This window comes from Tenrec ecaudatus, chromosome 18 (genome assembly GCF_050624435.1).
Source record: "Tenrec ecaudatus isolate mTenEca1 chromosome 18, mTenEca1.hap1, whole genome shotgun sequence".
NCBI classification, from domain to species: domain Eukaryota; kingdom Metazoa; phylum Chordata; class Mammalia; order Afrosoricida; family Tenrecidae; genus Tenrec; species Tenrec ecaudatus.
This window is the reverse complement of record NC_134547.1, coordinates 21,895,205-21,916,416: the sequence shown is the minus strand read 5'-3', so window position 1 is coordinate 21,916,416 and position 21,212 is coordinate 21,895,205. Positions and strand designations below refer to the sequence as shown.

The window sequence follows — 21,212 nt, the reverse complement described above, 5'->3', positions numbered from 1 at the left end:
CTGACCTCGAGAACTGGAACCCAGCGTGTAACCACTACAGCCATCAGGGTTGTAAGGGATGAGAATGTCAGCCTCCTGCTGGCGAAAAACTACAGCCTGAACTCTGGGTTTCTGCCGGGCTGCCAATTGCCTGCAGCACGGTGCAGTTGGGAGGGAGGCTCTGGGGTTCAGGAAAGCTGGTCTGAAGTCTTTGGGGTTGGTTCATTTAAGCACCAATCTCCCTCCCACCCCCACGCAGCCCTGGAGGATTGGAGAAGCTGCAGGCAGTGAACATCTGCAGAAGTTGGACGGGGTGGTGTGGTGTGGGGTGGCTGAGCTCCTGAGTCTGGAGGGGAAAAAGGGCTGGGGACCTGAATTTGTAAAGTCTAGGGAGGAGGGGCCCGGGGCCTCATATTCCTAGTTCTAGGGGGCTCTAAATTCCAGGCTCCTGTGTTGGGGATTCAGAGGGCAGCATGTGCCGTCTGCTGGGCTTGGTCAGGGCAGAGAGCCTGAGTTGGTTGGGCAAGAAGTCAGGGAGGGAGGCTGTTTTTCCAGACACTTGATATTGCTTCCCCTTCCTGGCTCTCTGGGGCCCCAGGCATGGAAAGATGGAGAGCAGGAGGTCCCTGGAGCACTCTGAGAAGGAAAACAGCCAGGGTAGCTGGTGGCAAGGAGGCGCTAATTAAAGGCCACAGAAATTGATAGCCTTAGGTCCCCGCTGGCCCCCAGGAGCCCCATCTAGTGAGGGCCCCCAAAACAGACTCCCCAGTTCTGCATTTAGCCTAGTGCCCAGGAAGTAAAAGAGGAGGCTGTGGTGGGGAAGGAGGGCAAGAAGTCCGTAGTGGACAAGGGCAAAGAAAGATTGAAGCAGTGGAGATTCCTAGAGGACCAGATTGGGTAGGAGGGAGATCTGGGGAGGAGGGGGGTTGAGGGAGAGGAGAGAGAGAGAGAGAGAGAGAGAGAGAGAGAGAGAGAGAGAGAGAGAGAGAGAGAGAGAGAGAGAGAGAGAGAGAGAGAGAGACTTCAATTCCCTCAGGACTATGTGGGCTAAAGAAGGCTATCTTACATGATGAGTATGTGTAATTTGCCTTCTGGAGCGGGGAGGGCAAGCCAGGCAGCATATGGTTATAGACGTTGAGGATGTGGTAATCAGGAGGACTCGGAGCAGAGAGAAACACAGAGAAGACAGACTCAGCGCACGGTTGACTGGGGGAAAGATTTAAAGTGTAGGGGTGAGGGTGGCTAGAGAGGAGGACAGAGAAAGCAACGCAAGACACAGTGGAGGTGGGGGCCAGCGAGAGAGAGATCCAGAGGGATAATACAGTAATCAAAAGAAGAAATGCTGAGCTCTCCAGAGGGGGGAGGACAAAGACCGGGAGGCAGTGATAGAAAAGGAGGAAGCCAGATGGAGAGAGAGATGGACAGGCATTGGGTTGAGATTGTGAGAAATAGAGCTGGGAAGTCATTTGATCTGAGGCTTCCTGTGACACCCCCCTACTTGGTGCCCATGGTCAAGGACCCTGCCATTCACCCCCACCTAGTTGATGGTGGCCCAGGACCCTGCTGCTCACTCTGCCACGCACCCTGCACCCTCACCCTTGGCCACACTTGCACGCTCTCCGTGTGCTGTCACAGACAACAGCTCCCTTCACCCTCCCGTGCACGGGCCAGCCCAGCGTGCTCCCATGCTTGTGTGCACACACACGCTCTCTCTCTCTCTCTCTCTCACACACACATGTATCCCTCCCACACTTCCCACCCTCTCACACCGCATGCTCCTGTACTCTCCAGCAGAGGTCCCTGATGTCACGGAAGGGGCTGGTGTGCACTAAGGGAGAAAGGGGCTTGTTAAAGTCATGTACCGGGGCAGGGAAGAGCTGGGGAGTCTGATGTCCCCCCATTAGGTCTAGCTCTCCACTCCCCGTGTTGTGTAAAGCAGGATAGCCCCAGGCTGGCCTGCCCACCCCCCTACTGTATCTCAAGCACAAGCCAGGTCCTTGGGTTGTCCAGGGCTTGGGAGGCACCCAGGAATGTGTGTGGCATTTGCTGACTGAGGGGGAATTTCCTGTTCCAGCTGGGCTGGGAGGAGCCTGCTGGGCCAGAGATGGACCCCCCCCCAAAGGCACCCAGGGGAGGTGGGAGTGTAAGAAGGAGTTCAGTTTGGGCAAAGACAGGAGAACCATCACACTGGACCCATCCTGGAGCGGTTGTGTGAGGCAAGAGGCTGACAGAAAAGAAGGAAGTGGTGTGGCTAGGAAGAAACATCCAGGGAAACCAGAGGGAGGTGACCCAGAGGGAGACAGAGACTCAGAGAGAGTCTTTGCTAGGGAGCAGGAGAGGGACAGAGCACGAGAGAAGGAGAGACAGAAGGACAGACGGGCAGAGACAAAGAGACACACGAAGAAGCTAATACCACAGAAAGAGGAAGAGAGGCCAAAAGAGACCAAAGAAACAGCTCCAGAGAGTCGGCCCAGAGGAAGAGAGGCGACCCAGCAGGCAGGCGATGGGCAGCGTGGGAGCCACAGGCAGCGTGTCTGGGTTGGCACTCACTGCCCTGCGAATGCTGAACCCTGCTGCCCTGCTGCTCACAGTGCTGCTGACCGCAGGTGAGTGGGACCCTGGCCTGTGACCAGGTGGCCCCGATTTCCCACCCACGCCCCCCAACCAGGTCCCCTGCCCTAGCTGACTGATCACGCGGTGTCCCCAGGCCTGGCTCAGTCGCAGATGACGGCTTTGGTTCCCCGAGGCTTCTGGGCGCTGCCTGAAAACGTGACCGTGGTGGAGGGGGCCCCAGCTGTGCTGCAGTGTGGAGTCAATGCTCCTGGCAGTACGGTGCAGTGGGCCAAAGATGGACTTCTTCTGGGCCCCGATCCCAGGATCCCCGGCTTTCCGCGCTACCACCTGAAGGGGGACCCTGCTAGAGGTAAGGGAGCAGAGTCTGCGACCCTGAGCCACCAGCCGAGGCTGTGAGCTTGACCTTGGGCCCCTCCCGCAGGTGAATTCCACCTGCACATTGCAGCATCTGACCTCAGTGATGATGCGGAGTATGCGTGCCAGGTGGGCCGCTCTGAGACAGGCCCCGAGCTGGTGGCCCCCACAGTGATCCTCTCCGTCCTGGGTATGGATGAGGGACATCCCTACCCCCCACCCCCGACCAAGATCTCAGAGGCCCAGCCCTTTCCCCACCCAAGACCATGGGTACAGGCTCATTTCATGAGCAAGTGGACTCAAAAGTAAACGGCCCTAGTTTCCTTCCCTGCGGTGACTGACCCGTTCTCATCAGTGCCCCCCAAGGTGCTTCAGATGAGCCCCGAGGCGGGGAGCTCCGTTACCTGGGTCGCTGGGCAGGAGTATGAGGTCACCTGTGTGACGGGAGACGCAAAGCCAGCACCTGACGTCACTTTCCTCCAGAGTGAGTGGGGGGTCAGCAATGGGGCCAGGGTGAGCCTCCCAATGGGAAGGAGACACAGGTCTGCCCACACTCCCATTCTGGAGTCTCCAGAAAATACGCCATCCTTGAGACAGGAACCTGGAGGAAGGACACAGGCTTTGGGATACACTGATGGGTGGGAGTGGGGCCTAGGGGGGATCTGTGTGGAGGCATCCGGGAGAGACTGAACTGGGACTCTACTGTCAATGTTGAGATGGGAAAGTGAGGTGGCGGGTGGCAGGGTGACCCAGGAAGGGTGGAGGGAGGAGGAGACCCAGGACGCCAGCCCTCAGGGTGTGTGGTGGGCATGGACCTGGTGCACCACATCCTTGTCCTCCAGAAGCAGGTGGGAGGGGATCCTTCTTCCCACCTTGAAGACTTGGACTGGGAGTCTACCTTGTGGGGCACACAGCACCCCTCCAGCTCTCTTGTTACCCCAAGGTGGACAAACTATTTCCGATATCTCTACTGATGTGATCTCGGGGTCCCAGGAGAAACTGTTCACCACAGAGGCCACAGTCAGGTGCGACTGCTGGGACCCCTTCCTCCCCAACCCCTGGCCCCCAGTTCCTCCAGGGAAACCTCATGTCCCAGGGATTCAAAGATAGACACTTGGACCACATTTGGAGACCTGGGACCCAATTCTTCACCATATCTTGATAGGTACCTCACTTCCCAATGTCTGAACATAAAGATTTTGGCCAGCTGTGGGCCTCTCATCTCTGATGCTCCAGATCTCTCTCCTGGGAGGGTCAGATCCCAGAGAAAGTCCGGATGGAGATTTACACCAAGTGTAGGAGGCTGAGATATCCACTTATGTACCCTGACCCCCTCCCCCCAGATTTCAGATGACTCTGACTCCTGTCCTCCATCTTTCCCCCACTTAGGGTGGTACCCCAGAGCTCGGACAACGGGCAGTTACTGGTCTGCCAGGGGTCCAGTCCGGCTTTGGACACCCCCCTCAAAGTCTCAATCACCATGAATGTCCTGTGTGAGTGGCAAACGGAGCCAGCTGTGGGCACTAGGGATGGGGTGCAGGATTGGAGGTGCTGGGGGGCACAGGCACTCAAAGGAGAGATACGGAGGTTCAGAGGCTGGGTGTGGGGTGCAGATAGGATGAGGGGACTCTTTGGACTCCCTGAATGACTATCACACCTCAGTCCCCCCAGGACCCCCTGTCATTGAGTGGCCAGGCCTGGACGAGGGTCATGTGCGAGCAGGGCAGAGCTTGGAGCTACCATGCGTAGTTCAAGGGGGCAACCCGCCAGCCACACTGCAGTGGCTGAAGGTGAGGGCAGGGGTCAGACATGGGGGTAGGGGAGAGCAAGGGTTGGGAGCTAGTCTCAAGGCTCCCCATGACTCTCCCTGTCCCCAGAACGGCCAGCTGATGCCCACACCGTGGGGCACAGAGCATACCCAGGCAGTGGCCCGAAGTGTGCTGGTGATGATGGTGCGGCCAGAGGACCACGGGGCATGGCTCAGCTGCGAGGCCTACAACAGTGTGTCCACAGGGACCCAGGAACGTAGGGTCAAGTTGCAGGTCACTTGTGAGTCCCGGTACCGGCCCATCTGTCAGTCAGTTCCCCTCTAATCATGCCTACCTTGCCCCAAAGCCCTTGTTTACTGGGTCTCAGTTCAGCCTGGGGGTGTCTCCTTTGGCCATCTGTCCCTGCAGTCCCCCCAAGTGCCGTCGTCATCCTCGGGTCTGTATCCCAGGCTGAGAACAAGAACATCACTCTCTGCTGCATCAGTAAGTCCAGTCGCCCCCGAGTCCTGCTGAGATGGTGGCTGGGCTGGCGGCAGCTGACATCCACAGAGGAAACCGTCATGGAGGTATGATGGGGACATTACCCCGATCCTGAGGGAGGACGGCAGTGAGGGCCTGCGGGAAGAAGTCACTGAGTTTCAGACTCCTAACTCTGAGGGATAAGGGGGCTCAGTGCCTAGAAGTCCAGTTCTGGGCTAAAACGACCTCCGAGAGTCTTATAGAATAAAGGGTGCCATTTATGTCCCCGTTGGGGTCTAGGGTGGTCCTGTGGCTGGGGGACTCTGTGCCCACGTCTGAAGCTTGCTCTCTGCCAGGGCTTGCATGGTGGCCACATCTCCATGTCCAACCTGACATTTCTGGCGCGGAGGGAGGACAACGGTCTGAGCCTCACGTGTGAGGCTTTCAGCGAGGCCTTTACAAAGGAGACCTTCAAGAAGTCGCTGACCCTGAATGTGAAGTGTGAGGCCACCGCTCCAGCCCCAGGAGGACCCTAGACCTTGGAGACCTCTCTCCCAGGACTAGGCCCAAAGAGGAAAACCATGCTTCCTGCCTCTTCCCCAGATCCAGCTCAGAAGCTGTGGATTGAGGGGCCTTTGGAAGGGCAGCGTCTCCGGGCTGGCACTCGAGTGAGGCTGGTGTGTCTGGCCATTGGGGGCAACCCAGAACCCTCTCTCACCTGGTTGAAGGTTGGTGACAAGCAAGGCCTGTGGGGTGATTACTATTGTGAGAACAGGAAGAGGCCTCTGTTCTCAACTCTTGTGGAATCTTGGGAAAGCTCAGATTTCTGGGGAATATACTGGACAGTCTGAGGTTTGGCAGGGAATTGGAAGAACAAATGACATGAGAATGAAACAGAATCCTGGTTCTGAGAAAATAGTGAGACTTCTGGGATAAAGCATGGAATTCTGGAAAAGGCATCGATTCCATTAAGATCAAAGGGAATTCTGAAATTCAGATGAAATGGCAGGAATTCTAGGGAATGACTAAGAATTCAAAGATAAAGGACAATGGCTTTCTGAGTAAAAGTTGGAAGTTCTGGGAAAAGACTAGTAACTCCTTAGAACATTGATCATTTAATCATATGAATTTGAATATTTGCAAATTTGGGGTGACCAAATTAAAGGACATTCTGACAAAATTCTGGGGAAAGCTGGGGATTTAAGGAGCTAGTAGAAATTCTGAATCAAAGACAAGGAATTACAGGAATAACAATGTAATTCCATTCTAATTAGATCAGTCCTGAGACAATGCCCGTCATTGGTACTAGATTTTAGTAGCAGACTAGGGTTCAAAGAGAATTTGGGAGAAAGGTTCTAAAATCTATGGAAGACAATGGAGTAGGGAAAGGTCCAAAGAAACATCTGGATAATTCTATGATAACAAACTAAGAATAGGGGCCAAATTAAATCCCTGGCTTGGGATTTCCAGGGAATTTCCTGGGCCCTGATGTTCAGCATATGTCTGTAACAGGAACAGGTTTTGAGGAGCAGAGAACTGAGACTGAGAAAGGACGCTGGGCACCAACAGTTGCAGGCCTCTAGGGACCTGCTGGGCTACAGTTGGGGGGTGGGGGCGCTCAACGCAAGGTCAGCAGTTGGAATCCACTAGCTGTTCAGAGAGAGACAGATGAGGCTGTGGGCTCCCGCTTAGATTACTGCCCTAGGGAGCGCAGTTCTGCTCTGTCCCAGAGGGTCGCTTTGGGTCCATGGTAGTGGGTTTGGTTGTGAGTCGGATCAGGCAACCCAAACAGGGATGTATGGAGCCAGCGTGGGAGGCACTGTCCCCAGTGGTTCACCCCTTGCGTGCCCGCCTATGGGGCGCCTTCTCCAGGGGTCTAATCAAGGAGCAAATGAGTAGGACCTTGTGCGAACAAGGGGCGCCCACGATTGCAGGCCTCTAGTGTCGCTCCGCGGGAGAAAGACAAGGCTTTCTACTTTAAAGAGTTACCCCATGGGGGCAGTTCTGCTCTGTCCCAGAGGTTCGCTGAGAGTTCTAATCTCACCGGCAGTGAACTGAATTGGCCTCAGGGGGTTGCATTGGACAGCGCAGGAGGCGGCCTTACCAAGGGGACGCCCCACGGCTAGCGGGGAGGGTCAGTCAGCTCTGCGGGCCAACGCCCAGCCAGCCCCGGCGCCCCCATCCAGGACTCGCGCACGGTGACCGAACCGCGGCCGCCGCAGGAGCCGAGGCGGGTGCAGCTGGGAAGTGTGGAGAAATCGGGGAGCACTTTCTCCCGCGAGCTGGTGCTCATCGCCGGTCCGTCGGACAATCGGGCCAAGTTCACGTGCAAGGCGGGCCAGCTCAGCTCGTCCACGCAGCTCGTGGTACAGTGTAAGGGCGCTCCCAGGTCTGACCGCGGGGGTGCTAAGGGTGCGCGTGGTGGGGGGGGGGGCTCTGGGATTGGATCCAGGCGGGGGCCCGGGTCTGCCTTCCTCTTACTCGCTGAGCTCCGCTCCCTCCGATCGCCTCTCAAGTCCCCCCAACGAACCTGACGATTCTGGCCAACTCCTCGGCGCTGCGCCCCGGGGACGTGGTCAACCTGACGTGCGTCAGCGTCAGCAGCAACCCGGCTGTCAACCTGTCCTGGGACAAGGAGGGGGAGAGGTGAGGGCACCGGGAAGGGGGAGGGGCCCCGCCCCAGGCCCCACCCCTTCGCGCCCTGGTCCTGCCCCCTCCATATCCGCCCAGTATCTGGATCGGTACGCGCGGACCCCACCCTCTGCCTCGTCCCAGCCTGGACGGCGTGCCCGCGCGGCCCCGGAGCGCCCCCTTCAAAGGCTTTGCCGCGGCCCGGAGCGTCCTTCTGCAAGTGTCATCCCGAGACCACAGTCACCGCCTGACGTGCCGCGCGCACAGCGCCCAGCTCCGCGAAACCGTGAGCGCCGTCTACCACCTCAACGTGCTGTGTACGTGCTGTGAAAGGCCCGGGGCCGCGCCCCCAGGGCGGACCCTAAACCCCCCTGCCCGCACTTTCACCCCTGACCCTGACCTTTTTCCTGACTCCTGGCCCTGCGCCATCCATTCCTATCCCGCTGCTGTCCCGACCCTCTGAGCATACCACCCATCCCAACCCTTGGCTTTGCCTCGACCTCTTTTTCCATCCTTAAACCTGACCTTCACCCTTTCCTAAACCGGATTCTCATCTCCATCATGAACCTTATACCGGTGCTCAACTTGGAATGTAACTATGACCTTTGTCCCTTATTAGGAACCATGGTGGCAAAGTAGATTATGCATAGAGCTATTAAACACAAGGTCAGCAGTTCAAAACCGCCTGCCTGCTCTGCGGAAGAAAGATGAGGCTTTTTACTTCCCGTTAAGAGTTATAGTTCTGCCCACCTGGGTCAGTTGAATTCTGTCCTGAAGGGATGGACTCAATGACAGTGAGGGATTTTTTTGTCCCTTATTGTGACCCCAATGTTAATCCTTGAGCCTGGACCTGACCTCGAATGGCTGTCTGAACCCCATCTTAAAAGCGATCCTTGCTCCCGGGGCTGTCCCTCCCGCAGACCGTCCAGAGTCTCTGGGGGAGCAGGTCCCTGTGGTGACCGTGGTGGAGCAGGGCGAGGCTCTGCTGCCGGTGTCTATGTCTGCCAACCCCGCCCCCGAGGCCTTCAACTGGACATTTCGCGGCTATCGCCTCAGCCCAGGTGCGCCAGGTGGGCCTGGGGCAAGGCGGGCCCGGGGGAAGGAGGACCCAGCAGGCACCTCACTCCGGCCTCCCCCGCAGCGGGTGGCCCCCGGCATCGCATCCTGTCCGGTGGGGCTCTGCAGCTGTGGAATGTGACGCGCGCGGATGACGGCCTCTATCAACTGCACTGCCAAAACTCGGAGGGCACTGCTGAGGTGTTTGTGCGCCTGGATGTGCACTGTGAGCTCCTTCTGCACCCCTTGTCTGCCCATGCGCGCAGGGAGCCTTGCCTACCCCGGAAAGCACTCCCACCTGGGGAACTCTCCTACTGTGGAGTCTCCACCGGGGGAAGCTCCCCTCACCCAGGGCTACCCAGCCACTCTAGAACCCCTCCCACTCTGGAAAGCCTGGCCCAGATGGGGCCACCCACACTTTCCTGCTGGCCTGGGTGCTTCTTCATGAGAAAGCAAAGCCCACTGGGGCGGCCCCCTAGCGCGGCATTCTGGAAGCCACCCCGAATGACGCAAATACTGTGGAGGCACGGGCCCAGGTGGGGGAGACCTTCACCCATCCCGGGAACCCTGCCCCAACTGCTCCGGGTCAAGGGGCACACTGTGACTGTCCTCCGGCTTGCCTGGGCACCCTTACCATACCTCTCAACTACCTGGGGCCCTTTCCCACCACAGCTTGTTGGGGTCCAAGTGACAGCCCTCAGCCCATGCCTCTTCCCCAGATGCCCCCATCATCCGCACCCTCCGGGATCCCACCGAGGTGGATGTTGGGGGTTCCGTGGAAATAGTCTGCTCCGTTGATGCCAATCCTATCCTCCCAGGGATGTTCAGTTGGGAGAAGCTGGTGAGAACCCGGCCTCTGGTGAACGGTGCTGGGGGCTGAGAGGGTCAAGGGCTTGACTGTAACTTCTGTGGGAGTAGGGACCACTTGTGTGAGCGCCTGCACAATTATGTAGAGAGCACACTCGGATCAATAACTTTGTAGAACTGCAGATTGAGAGGTGGGTAGGTGGATAGGTAGTTTGGATGGATGGATAGATGGGTAGATGACCTAGCAGATGAGTGGGTCAATGAGTGGGTGGACGGACAATTGAGCCCATGAGAGAGACAACTGGGTAGGTGTATTAGGGGAAATGGTAGATCAATACCATTGATGGGTGCACCATCGGAGGAAAGATGTCTTCTGAAAGTGAATGAATGGATGGATGGGGTGGATGGATAGATGAGTGGGTGAGCAGATAGGTCAATGGAGGGGTGGATAAATGGGTATCAGGATGAATGGACAAACACATGCAGGTACTTGTGGGTGTATGTGCCAGTGGATGGATAGATGGATGGATGGATGGATGGATGGATGGATGGATGGATGGATGGAGTGGATGGATAGGTGGGTGGGTGGATGGGCCAATGGAGAGGTGGATAAATGGGTAGCAGGATGAATGAATGAACACAGGCATGCGCTTATGGGTATATGTGTCAGTGAATGGATGGTGTGCATGGCTGGAGAGCTAGAATGACGACTAGACACGTGGATAGAAAGAAGACAAATGGTGGGTTCATGATGAGTGGATGGTTGCGTGGAAGGCTGGATGAATAGTTCCAGGCATGAATGAATGGTTGGGTAGATAGAAGGGTGAGTGGTTGACAGGATTGATAGATAAATTGATGGACTCCTGCTCAAATGGTTGGAGAGATGGATGGGTTGTTGGGTGACAGGGAAATTTTCCTTCCCTAGCTTTGAGGAGGGTGAGTATATCTGAAAAGGAGCCATGCTCGGCCCAGTTCTGGGGATGCTGGCACTGGTGCTTGACTGTGAGGCCAACTCTTGAGCCTTGGGCCTCTAGGGGGAAGAGGAAGAAGACCAGAGCCTGGACGACAACATGGAGGATATGTCAAAGGGATCTACAGGATATCTGAAGATTCATTCTGCCAACCTGGCCCAGGCTGGCGCATACCAGTGTATCGTGGACAATGGGGTGGCCCCTCCAGCCAGAGGGCTGGTTCGTCTTGTCGTCAGATGTGGGTAACCCTCAAATCCCTGCCTTCATGGCTGGTCGCCCAATGGGAGGCTCTGGTGTCCTTCCACATGCCTTGTTTTGATCCCTCAATTCATCACAGTCGCCCCCCAGGTGGAGCACCCCACGACTCTAAGTAAGGTCGCTGCAGCTGGAGACAGCACAAGTTCTGCCACCCTCCACTGCCGAGCTCGAGGGGTCCCCAACATCATCTTCACATGGACCAAAAATGGGGTCCCTCTGGACCTTCAGGATCCCAGGTGAGCCCAGCTAGGCAACACCGCAGATCCAATCCTGGTTGTTACCCAGCCATAGCTCCCCACTCTCCCCGCACCTCTTAAGTTCCTGCCTGATCTTCTCTCAGGTACACGGAGCACACATACCACCAAGGTGGCGTCCACAGCAGCCTCCTGACCATCGCCAACGTGTCTGCAGCCCAGGATTATGCCCTCTTCACGTGCACAGCCACCAACCCCCTCGGCTCGGACCACATCAACATTCAACTCGTCAGCATCAGTATGGAGGGATAAGGTTGTGGGAGTGTTAAGGGGCTGCTCCCTAGAACGACCCCCTAAGTCCCTAGCTGACCCCAGGCTGGAAGTGTTCCCGAGCCTCCTCCCTTGGGAGCTTGTGACCTGAGAAAGTGAGAGATGGTTCTCCAAACAACATTTGGAAGTGTAGATGTCCACTAAAAGGCATGTGTGTATTTCTTCCTCCAAGAAAAAATCGCTCAAGCTGCCATTGAGTTCAGTTTGACTCATAGTGACTCGGAAAGGACCGAGTAGAGCTGCCCCTGTGGGTTTCCAAGACCACCATTGTGTATGGGAGTTGAAAGTCTCGTCTTTCTCTTGTGCGGTGGTTTGTGGTTTCGAACAGATGCCCTTTTGATTAGCAGCCCAACATGTAACCTTCTCCACTACCAGGGCACCTGAAAGTCAGGATGGTTCTTGGGAAAAATCTGGGTGGCGTATTCCAGAATCCTTTTGTTCTCTGACCACTCCCATCCTGCCCCATCCTCCTTCTCTCAAAGGCCGCCCTGATCCCCCGTCAGGACTCAAGGTCGTGAGCATGACCCCACACTCTGTAGGGCTGGAGTGGAAGCCTGGCTTTGATGGAGGCTTACCACAGAGGTTCCGTGTCAGGTGGGTCTCTGTCTAAGTAGGAAGAGGTGGCAACCAAGAGGGCTGAGATCCCTCCCGGAGCTAGCCGTCTTCCTTTTCATGCAGATACGAGGACCTGGGGATGCCAGGGTACTTCTACATGGATGTTCTCCCACCCCAGGCCACCACCTTCATACTGACCGGGCTACAGCCTTCGACACGTTACAAGATCTGGCTGATGGCCAGTAATGCCTTGGGGGACAGTGGGCTGGCTGACAAGGGGACTCAGGTCTCCACTCCAGGTGAGAAGGGATAGTCTTGGGAAGGTCTGGAGAATTCTTCAGAGACTTCATGTGATGGTCTTGCAAATTAGACACTAATCGTATTGCACCTATGAAGAAATCAAGGCCCAGAGAAGTTAAGCTAGTTGCCTAAGGTCACACAGCTAGGAAGAAGAAACCATGAGATGGCATTCCAGGCAGCTGGACTCACAGACCAGTTTCTAATCATCATCTCGTCTGAATGGAACTAATGACACAGTGAAATTAGAAAATGACTTGAATGGAATGAAAATCAAGACAGCCTCTAAGAGGGCAGGGTGCGGCCAAAACCGCACTTAGAGGGAAAGTGCTAGCATTCGGTGCTTCTGTGTATGAAAGGGTCTTCTAAAAGGTCACGGGAAAATTCTGCATATTTGTATTTCATTTTCCCATGCATTTTTGAAGCTCCCTCCTATTAGACTAGATAAGAACGTTCCCAAATCAACACTCTACATTTCTACGTTAAGAAACTAGAGCTAGAAGAACAAACTAATCCCAAAATAAACAAGGGAAGGAAACAGTAAAGACAAGAGAAGAATCAGAACCAAAACCCCAAAACACAATAGAGAAAAATGAAAGCAAACAAAAGCCGCTTGCTGAGAGAGAGAGATATCAATGACATGGGGAAATCTTTCTTCAGGATGACAAGACACAAATCACCAGTAGCAGAATGAAAGCGGAAATATTGCTGCAGGTCCCACCGGCATTATCGGAGAATAATTTGGCAAGATAAAAAGCAAATTTATACCTTAAAACAACTTAGATGAAATGGACAAATTTCCTGAGCACACGGTCACCTGGTCAACCTGTGGCTCCCTAAAGCCTGGGTTCACATTCCAGCTCTGCTAGCTCACCGCTGGGTGACTTCACAGACTGAAGGCTTTCTTGACATTGAGACTCTCCACCGGGGCTTCTGAGCAGGACCCAAACCCCTGCCTCCAGTTGATCCCACTCTTAGCAGCCTTTGGAGGGGTGGCAAGGCTGTCAAACTTTCAGGAGCAGAAAGACTCACCTTCCTCTAGAGCAGTACTGTGAGTTCGAACTGCTGTCCCGAGGTTAGCAGCCCAGTGCGTACCCACTCAGCCACCAGGGCTCCCGGTCACAAAAAATAAATCAATGCTATGTAAGAACACGTGGCCTTGACCAAACCCTTGGGGCAGGCCACACTCATCCTCTGTTTACTCTGCCCCACGAAAGCCCTCCTGTTCTGTCTTCTTTCTGCAAACCCTTTCTTCTACCTACAATCTTCACTTCTTGTAGGTCCTTCCCGTCCCAGTCTTCCTTGCAAACCCACCTGTAGCACACTGCATTCACCTCTCTGCACTGGTTCCCACCTTCCTCATTCTGCGGCCCTTTCACACCGTTCCTCATGGGGTGGTGACCATCAACCATCACATTGTTTTCGTTGCTACTTCATCACTGTCATTTTGCTACTGTTAGGAATCGGGAGACCTCTGTGAAAGGGTCGTTCCCCCCCAAAGGGGTCGCAACCCACAGGTTGAGAACCGCTTCTAGCATCTCTTCCTCTTTTAAGAACTTCTGAAAGTCCAACATTTTTTTAAACCCAAGATGAAAAGAGTCTTGCGCCCCATAAAACACTCGTCAGTCATCCATTATTCTTAGGGCAGGCGTTCGCTTTGCTAACTGTATTTCCATTCGTATCAGCAACCCCCAGCTATCTTTGAAATATTTCTAAGCCTTGAACCAGTTTCCATAAGTCTTAACCCTATGTGAACTGAAACAGTTCAAAGAAGGCTGAGAAAGATTTAAGGCATATCCCAGCTTCTGGGGATTTGTTAGGAATCTCTATCTATCCTCTTCCTAGGTCTGGATCAGCCTTCTGGAGAACCGGGCCACCAGCCTCCCACAGAGCAGCCTGCCAGTGAGTACCGAGCCTACTCCTGCTTGGGGGCAAATAGAACCTTCTAGTTTCTAGCCCCACCTCCTCTCCTCTTGTAAGACCAGCCCTACCTCTGCAGTCATCCACCTAGAACTTTAGCCCTTCCTGTTGCCCAAACGTGAGGCAGTTTTTCCCTCCCAGCTTTTGCTGCGCTCCAACCCCAAAAGCTTAGAGCAACGAGCGTTTGTAATTTCTCATGATTCGATTCTATGATTCCGGTGGAACGTTTCTGGGCTGGGCTGGCTCCACTCATTTCAGCTGGCATCTTCCTCGCATGCCTGGCAACCACCTGGCTCTTGGTTCAGACAACAGAGGGAACTGGGCCACACGCCTCTAGGCGATCCGTAGCACCCCTTGGTTTTTTCACGGAGCACCCAGAGCAGCAATAGAGGACAAGTCCGATGTATCAGCACATGCCCGGTTCCTTTTTCCGTCTCATTTGCTCATGCCCCACTTGTTTTCCAAAGACAGATCCGCTTCAGTCCAACTGAAAGGGGAAACAAAAATAATAAACACTAGAACAAGCTAAAAATGGGAAGACACATGGCGGGAAGTTAGATTTGAAGCCCACGGCATCCGCACAGATCCATTGTCCCATGCACTCCGTCAGGGGACAAAGCTAGTCACATATCTGGTGCACGGTCCGAGGGAGTCCGGTGGCGTCTTTGTCCCCGTGGCAGGTCTGCGTGTGGGTTTGGGGCTTTCCGCTGCCATCCATGCTACCGGTCAGAGTCAATGTCGGAGGCAACTGCAAAAGAGTGTGGAGGGAGAGAGAGAGTGTGTGCAGGGAATTATGGGCGACAGCCTGCAGACAATCCCGCTCAGGGCCCAAGAAGAAGGTTGTAAGTGACAGAAACGCAGCTGCGGTCAGCAATAACAAGGATTGCTCGGTTCACGCGATTGAAAAGTCAAATGTGAGGGGACGCCGGTGCTCAAAACCCCAACGGGGACCTGTTTCCCACCCTGGCTTCATCTCAGACAGACAGCCCCCTTCTCAGCGTCTGCCCTAAAAGACCAGACGCCCTGCCTCAGCTCCGGCTTCAGGTCGCTTCTTAGAGGCCAGCAGAGGAACGACTGCCCTCTTCTGGATGAAGCTCTGCTTTGGGTCAAATAAATGCCTGACTCTGAGCCGATCGCTGTGGGAGGAGGGTGTGCTTCTGGGCCAGGCTGGAGTCTGCCCACCCCAGGGGACCCTGGTTGAGTCACACAGGCAGGGAGTGGAGGGCAAAGACAATGAGTGTCGTCGGTAGACCGTGAGGCACTGATGGGGAGCAGATGTTTGCGCATGCTCAGTCTTGGTCTCTGCCACCCAGTCGAGAAGTCAGGCTGGAGATTGGCTAGGATGGAAGTTGGTCCACAAGGAAGAGGGACTGAAGTTCCATGCCGAGCCTGCAGACAACATTCAGACAGAGGCCTTAACCTCGGCTTACTCTGCCCGAACCTACTGTTTCTGCTTGATTTCACCTACCTGCCCTGAGGTGGCAAGGGTGGACATGGAGATGCCTGCTTCTTGGCTTCTTTGGCCTCAGACGGTCTTTGCTTGGTCAGGAACAGTCCTTCCCCTGATGCCCCTCTCAGGGCCTAGGGTCGGTTGTCCTGTGGTCACTGTTGAGTGCCTTCCTGCCCTCAGGACCCCCGGGACTGCCCATGCTGCCCATGCTGCTGGCTGTGGGGAGCCTCCTGCTGCTTTCCAACGCCTCTTGCATCGGGGGTTTCCTCTGGAAGTGGAGACGGAGGCAACTTGCTGAACGTGAGGAGAACAACTTCCCTGGCCAGGATGGGGGGCTGAGGGTGATGGGGAGCCCAAAGGGCAATGCATGTGGAAGGTCTCTCCATGGTCCGTGTACCAAAAGGAGCCTCTGACCTCTTCTCTCCTATTTCCCACAGGCATCTCAGAGAAGACAGACGCAGGGTGAGGAAGAAGATTACACACTGTAAAGAAGGGTCTGAGGGAGGAGGTGTGGGGTGACAAGGGACCGAGGGTCAGCAAGTGTCCGCCACACCTCCATCCTGGCAGGTCAGAGGAGGACCGAGTCGGAAATGATTACGAGGACAGTCAACTGAGTGGAGACCGCGACACTCGAAGCTCCACGGTGAGTGGATGGCCTCCTCCCGCCACACCGACGGGGCTGACAGGACACTGCCCGGTTAAGATCAATCATTATCTTGCCCTTTCCAGGGACCATGGGGTCAGAGGATGGAAATCATGGTTTGGTTTGGTTTGGGTTTGGGGGGGCCAGGTCAGCAGAGCAGATGTAGAGCCCTATTACCACTCCATGAGGGACTGGAGTCCCCAGCTGCCCCCCATGCTGGAGGAAAGGCCGTATCTCCGAGGTGAGTCATGGACATCAGGATCGCCCCCACTCCCCCCGCCCCTGCCCCATAGAGACCCTGGACATCTGGACTGAGTGCCCTGCCTGTACCCGCCCTGGCTTTCCCTTTGATTCTAGGCTTCACAGGACCTGTGGATGAAGGCATGGCCTTTCCTGGGCCCCTCTATGATGAAGTGGAAAAACTGTATGCCCCCTCTGGGACATGGGGAGCCCTCTACGATGAAGTACAGATGGTAAGAAAACTTGTATTAGCAAAAGTCTTTCCTGGTCAGCGCTGGGACCCCACCCTGACAGCTCTGCCGTAGCAGAGGTCCTGCCGTCATCCACTGGCTGAAGGAGAATAGGTCGCCTCTTCCTGACAGCAGCCGGAGGCCAAGGGCCCTGCTGAAGGAGCTTCTTTCGGATCAAGTACTTTCTGCCTCACTCCTCCACCCTCCCCTGGCCGACTGTCCTCCTCTACAAGAACAAACCAGGTCACTGGCAACCAGAAATGTGCTGGAGACATGACCCTGCCTAATGGTCAGCACCCCTCCCCCCCAAACAACCCACAGTCTAAACCCACTGACATCGAGTGGATCCCAACTCGGATTAGAACTGCCCTGTGGGCTTCCACCGGTGGTAAACCTTTACAGAAGCAGACTGCTGCACGTGAACATATAATCTTTCTGTCAGCTGCCAACGGATTTAGCCACTGGTCAAATAGAGGTCCTCCTTACGGTCCAGGGCCAATGAATGGCATCAGTCACTCCTGCTCGCATTTCCCTGGTGAAAATAGGGCCACGCCTAACTGGGCCATGTAGTTTCACTGGGAAGCTGTCTGCCAGGCTACAATGCGGCTTCGACGAACTCCAGGGAAGCGCGTGTTGACAGGCATCTCCACACCACTGGTTAAACAGAGGAAGGGGGAGTGGGGGAGTCATTTTGGAGCCCATTCATTTGAAAGACCAAGGTATAGAAGTGTGTTCGGGCCCACTTGGACCCAGGATTCCTCCCCTCCACCTGGCCCCAGCGAGGCTCACTTTGGACCCCACTCACTCAGCCATCAGGTGCCCCAGGGAGTCTGTTCCACCTGGTGCCCATCCTAGGGACAGCCCAGTGACCCTGCCCCTGGCGCTGTACCAAAACAGCTTCCTCTTTTCCAGGAGCTCCAAGTTGCCAGGCTGACACTTACTGGCTTGTTGTCAGGTGCCATCAAGTCAGTGCTGCCGAACAGAGCACTGCCCGGTGCTGCGCCAGGCTCACAATGGCTTGAGCCCATTGTTGCAGCTGCTGTGTCAATCCATCCCCTTGCGGGGCTCGTCTTCTCTTTACCTGCCCCTCTGCTTTACCAAACAGGATGTCCTTCTCCAGGGGCTGGCCTCTCCTAACAACATGTCTAAAATACATAAGACAAAAAGCTCACCATCTTTGGCCTCGAAGGAGCCTTCTGGCCATTCTTCCAAGTCCGATTCGTTTGTCCTTGTAGAAGTCTATGGAACTTTCAGTGTTCTCCTCCAACACCACACTACAGACACATCAGTTCTTCGGTCTTCCCTATTCAATGGCTAACTTTCATATATACCTGTGAGAAGATCGAAAATACCATGGCTTGGGTCAGCTGCACGTCAGTCCTCAAAGTAACCTCCTTGTTCCTCAATTCTCTTAAAGAGGTCTGTGCAGCAGGCTTACTCCAGGCTACCCGTCTTTTGATCACTGGAGCGCTGCTTCCATGACCACTGAGTATGGATCCAAGCACAGCAAAAGCCTGGCCCATGTCAAACTTCTCTCCGTTTATCATGATGTGACCTATTGGTCCAGTTGCGAGGATTTGGTCTTCTTGACACTGAGCTTAATCCATGTTGGAGGCTGCAACCCTTGAACTTCATCAACAAGTGCCTCAAATCCCCCTCACTTTCAGCAAGCAAGGTTGCATCCTCCCAGTCTCTGCTCCCTGTCGAACCCAGCAGTGAAGTGGGCGGCGGCATAATCTAATTGGGCAGGCCTAAATCCCCGCGGGGCTAAGGCATTAAGGAAGAGCCACTTGAAATTCCACTGGCCTGAGAGTGGAGAAGGGGCAGAGAGCCCAGAGGGAATAAAGATGGTGAATGCACAAGCAGCAGCAACAGAAAGGCGTTCAAGCAGCCACCCAAGCCCCACCCACTACCCCACAGGATGCCAGACCTTCTGCTCTGACAGCTGGGGGCCAAGAATTTCAATTTTGACGCAGTTCTGTCACTGTCACGTTAAAACAGTCATAACTCTGAACCAAGCCAAACTCACTGCTATCACGCCCACTTCTGAGACTGTCACTCTTCACGGGAGTGGAAAGCCTTCTCTTTCTCCCTTGGAGTGGCTGGTGGCTTCAAACAGCTGACCTTGCAGGTAGCAGCCCGACACACAACCATTCCTCCATCTGGTTTGAAAGCAGCTGAGGGAGCAAGTGTGGCTATGTTTCAGTGGAACTGAAGTTGTGAGCCTGAATTTTTCACTTTGTAAGGTCACGAATCACCAGCTCTTCTTTGGGTTTTGTCTAACAATCTGAGAATGTGAAACAGCTCTTTGTTCTCTGGCGGTACAGAAAAAGAGGCGGCAGGCCGTACTTGAACTGGGCGCCATTCTGGTCTAATGTTTGTCACTCTAAAACGCAAGGACCAGGGACATCTCCAGTAAAAGGCACCTGACACGGTCTTTTGTTTCTACTATTTCGATAATCATGAGGCGCCTGAGTGGCATCGTAGTCACCTATTGGGCTGCTAACTACAAGGCCAATAGTTTGAAACCACCAGCCGCTCTGCTGGAGAAAGAGGAGGCTTTCTACTCCTGTGAAGAGTTACAGTCTCAGAAACCCACAGGGCAGTTCTACTCTGTTCTGCAGGATCACTGCGAGTCGAAATTGACTGGATGGCAGTGTCTTTGGCTGTTTTTAAATTTTATTTTAATGATCAATATTTTTTGGAAATTCATCAGACTGACTCATGACTCGCGTCCTGCAGTTCCTGGCTAAGCGCATGGGCCTTTGACGGTCTGGTCGTATCTCTGACATTTACCCTCTTTCTTGAGAGGCAGGTTGATGTGCTTATAAACGGGCTTCCTGTGGGACAATCCACAAGGCAGGGAACATGGGAGAGGACGGAAGACTGGTCTGGGTTATCGCTGTTACAGGAAGGTGATGGGAGCGTTCCATAATTAAACGTTACAACGTTTGCCCCGCTTCCCCTGGGAAGTTGAGCGGGGGTCGGGGAGGTGTCGGCTAACACTGAGATAACGAGGCTCAGGCCATCTCTCTGGCTCTAACTCCGCTGTTTGCTTGCTAGGGCCTCTATGACCACCACTGGCCGGGGCGCAAGGATGAGGATCCAAGAGGAATCTACGATCAGGTGGCGGGAGACTTGGACCATTCGGAAGCTGATTCTCTACCCTTTGAGCTGAGGGGACATCTGGTGTGAGCGCCCTTCTCAACATCCGTCTCGCACATTCCCAGGACAGAAAAATCGATCGGTCTTCTTCAGTTCTCTTGGTTCCGTAAGACCCGAGAGAGGGCATTGGCTTATTTTCAGGAGATGCCATGGATCTAAGTGACAGAAAAACGACTTAAGCTGGTGTGGAAGTACAAGTCTCCTAGTTGGCCTTAGAAATGGTCATATAAGCCCCAAATAAAACGTTTTAAAAAGAGAGAAATGGTCATACATATATTTACATGTCAGATCATCATGTTTGTGTTGCACAATTGAAACAGCTTCTCAACCCTCCCAATAGCGTGTCCTATCTCCTCTTCTTCCTCTTCTTCCTCTTCTTCCTCTTGTAGAATCTTATCTCCCTCTTCACCCCACGTAACACCTGTCTACCGTCTAGCCTGCGTCAGACATATTTATTTTCAAGAGAAGCATGGCGTTTATTCTCCTTCTAACATCAATAGCATATCACTATAACCCCACACTCGATGAAGACAAATTTATCTATTATAAATTCTTAGCTACTGAGCTGTGCAATAAGCACATGATAGTACATACCTGAGCTAACACTTCACAAGAACAAGAAAACGCTGTTTAATGATACAATTAATCCTACAGCCACTATTACTTATGTGGATGTCCTTTAATCTGTACAAATCATAATTTTAGCATAATATATAATAAATAATAACATAGGTGCAAGTAAAAATATTAACAATTGTTGTTGCGGTGATATTTGACTCCAAAATAATTGTGATTTAAAAGAAGAATTAACCCAGTTCAGTATTATTGAGGACCATCTATGTAAATATCATTATGAAACTTTAAAAGACATAAGATAGATATAAAGTTACCTTGCCTGTATAATTAAAAGACACTAAACTATATGTAAGTACAAATTAATAAACCATATATATGGGTAGACCAGAGAGACAAATCCAGGGAGACTCATGTGTATAAGGAAGAGGTTTATATACAAGAGCAATTGAATATTGAGATAACTTCCTAGCCCAGTCCAGATCAAGATTAGCCCATATGTCCAGTACCAATCTATAAAGTCCTCTTCAGACTCTCAAAACACATGGAATGATGCCAAATGCAGGAGCATCACAGGCCAGTGGATTGAAAGTCTTGTGGATCCACTGGTATTGTAAGCATCTCAGCGCTGGCAGGGATCTCTACGCGGCTTCGCTGGTCCCATAGGTCTGGTTGCATCAGGGTAGGTCCATGTGGCTGCTCCTGCTCCCAGGGCATATCGTGCCATGTGTCTTGGCAGTAGAGCATCTCTCAGGGA

At 53.9% G+C, this 21,212-nt stretch overlaps 1 protein-coding gene across 1 annotated transcript; it reads left to right on the top strand.

Annotated features, from left to right (window-relative positions):
* Positions 1-579: 579 nt before the first annotated feature.
* On the top strand, positions 580-19,912 carry NPHS1 (NPHS1 adhesion molecule, nephrin). The gene is made up of 29 exons (XM_075536914.1): positions 580-643; positions 2,687-2,902; positions 2,975-3,097; positions 3,263-3,391; positions 3,851-3,932; positions 4,297-4,400; positions 4,570-4,697; positions 4,785-4,956; positions 5,085-5,242; positions 5,492-5,636; positions 5,739-5,863; positions 7,322-7,508; positions 7,652-7,781; positions 7,911-8,083; positions 8,687-8,827; positions 8,908-9,048; positions 9,542-9,663; positions 10,664-10,838; positions 10,938-11,094; positions 11,199-11,350; positions 11,865-11,976; positions 12,061-12,236; positions 14,080-14,136; positions 15,785-15,904; positions 16,042-16,066; positions 16,172-16,247; positions 16,395-16,488; positions 16,605-16,720; positions 19,781-19,912. The coding sequence occupies exons 1-29, from the start codon at positions 580-582 to the stop codon at positions 19,910-19,912; spliced, it is 3,732 nt and encodes a 1,243-aa protein (XP_075393029.1).
* The last annotated feature ends 1,300 nt before the right edge of the window (positions 19,913-21,212 follow it).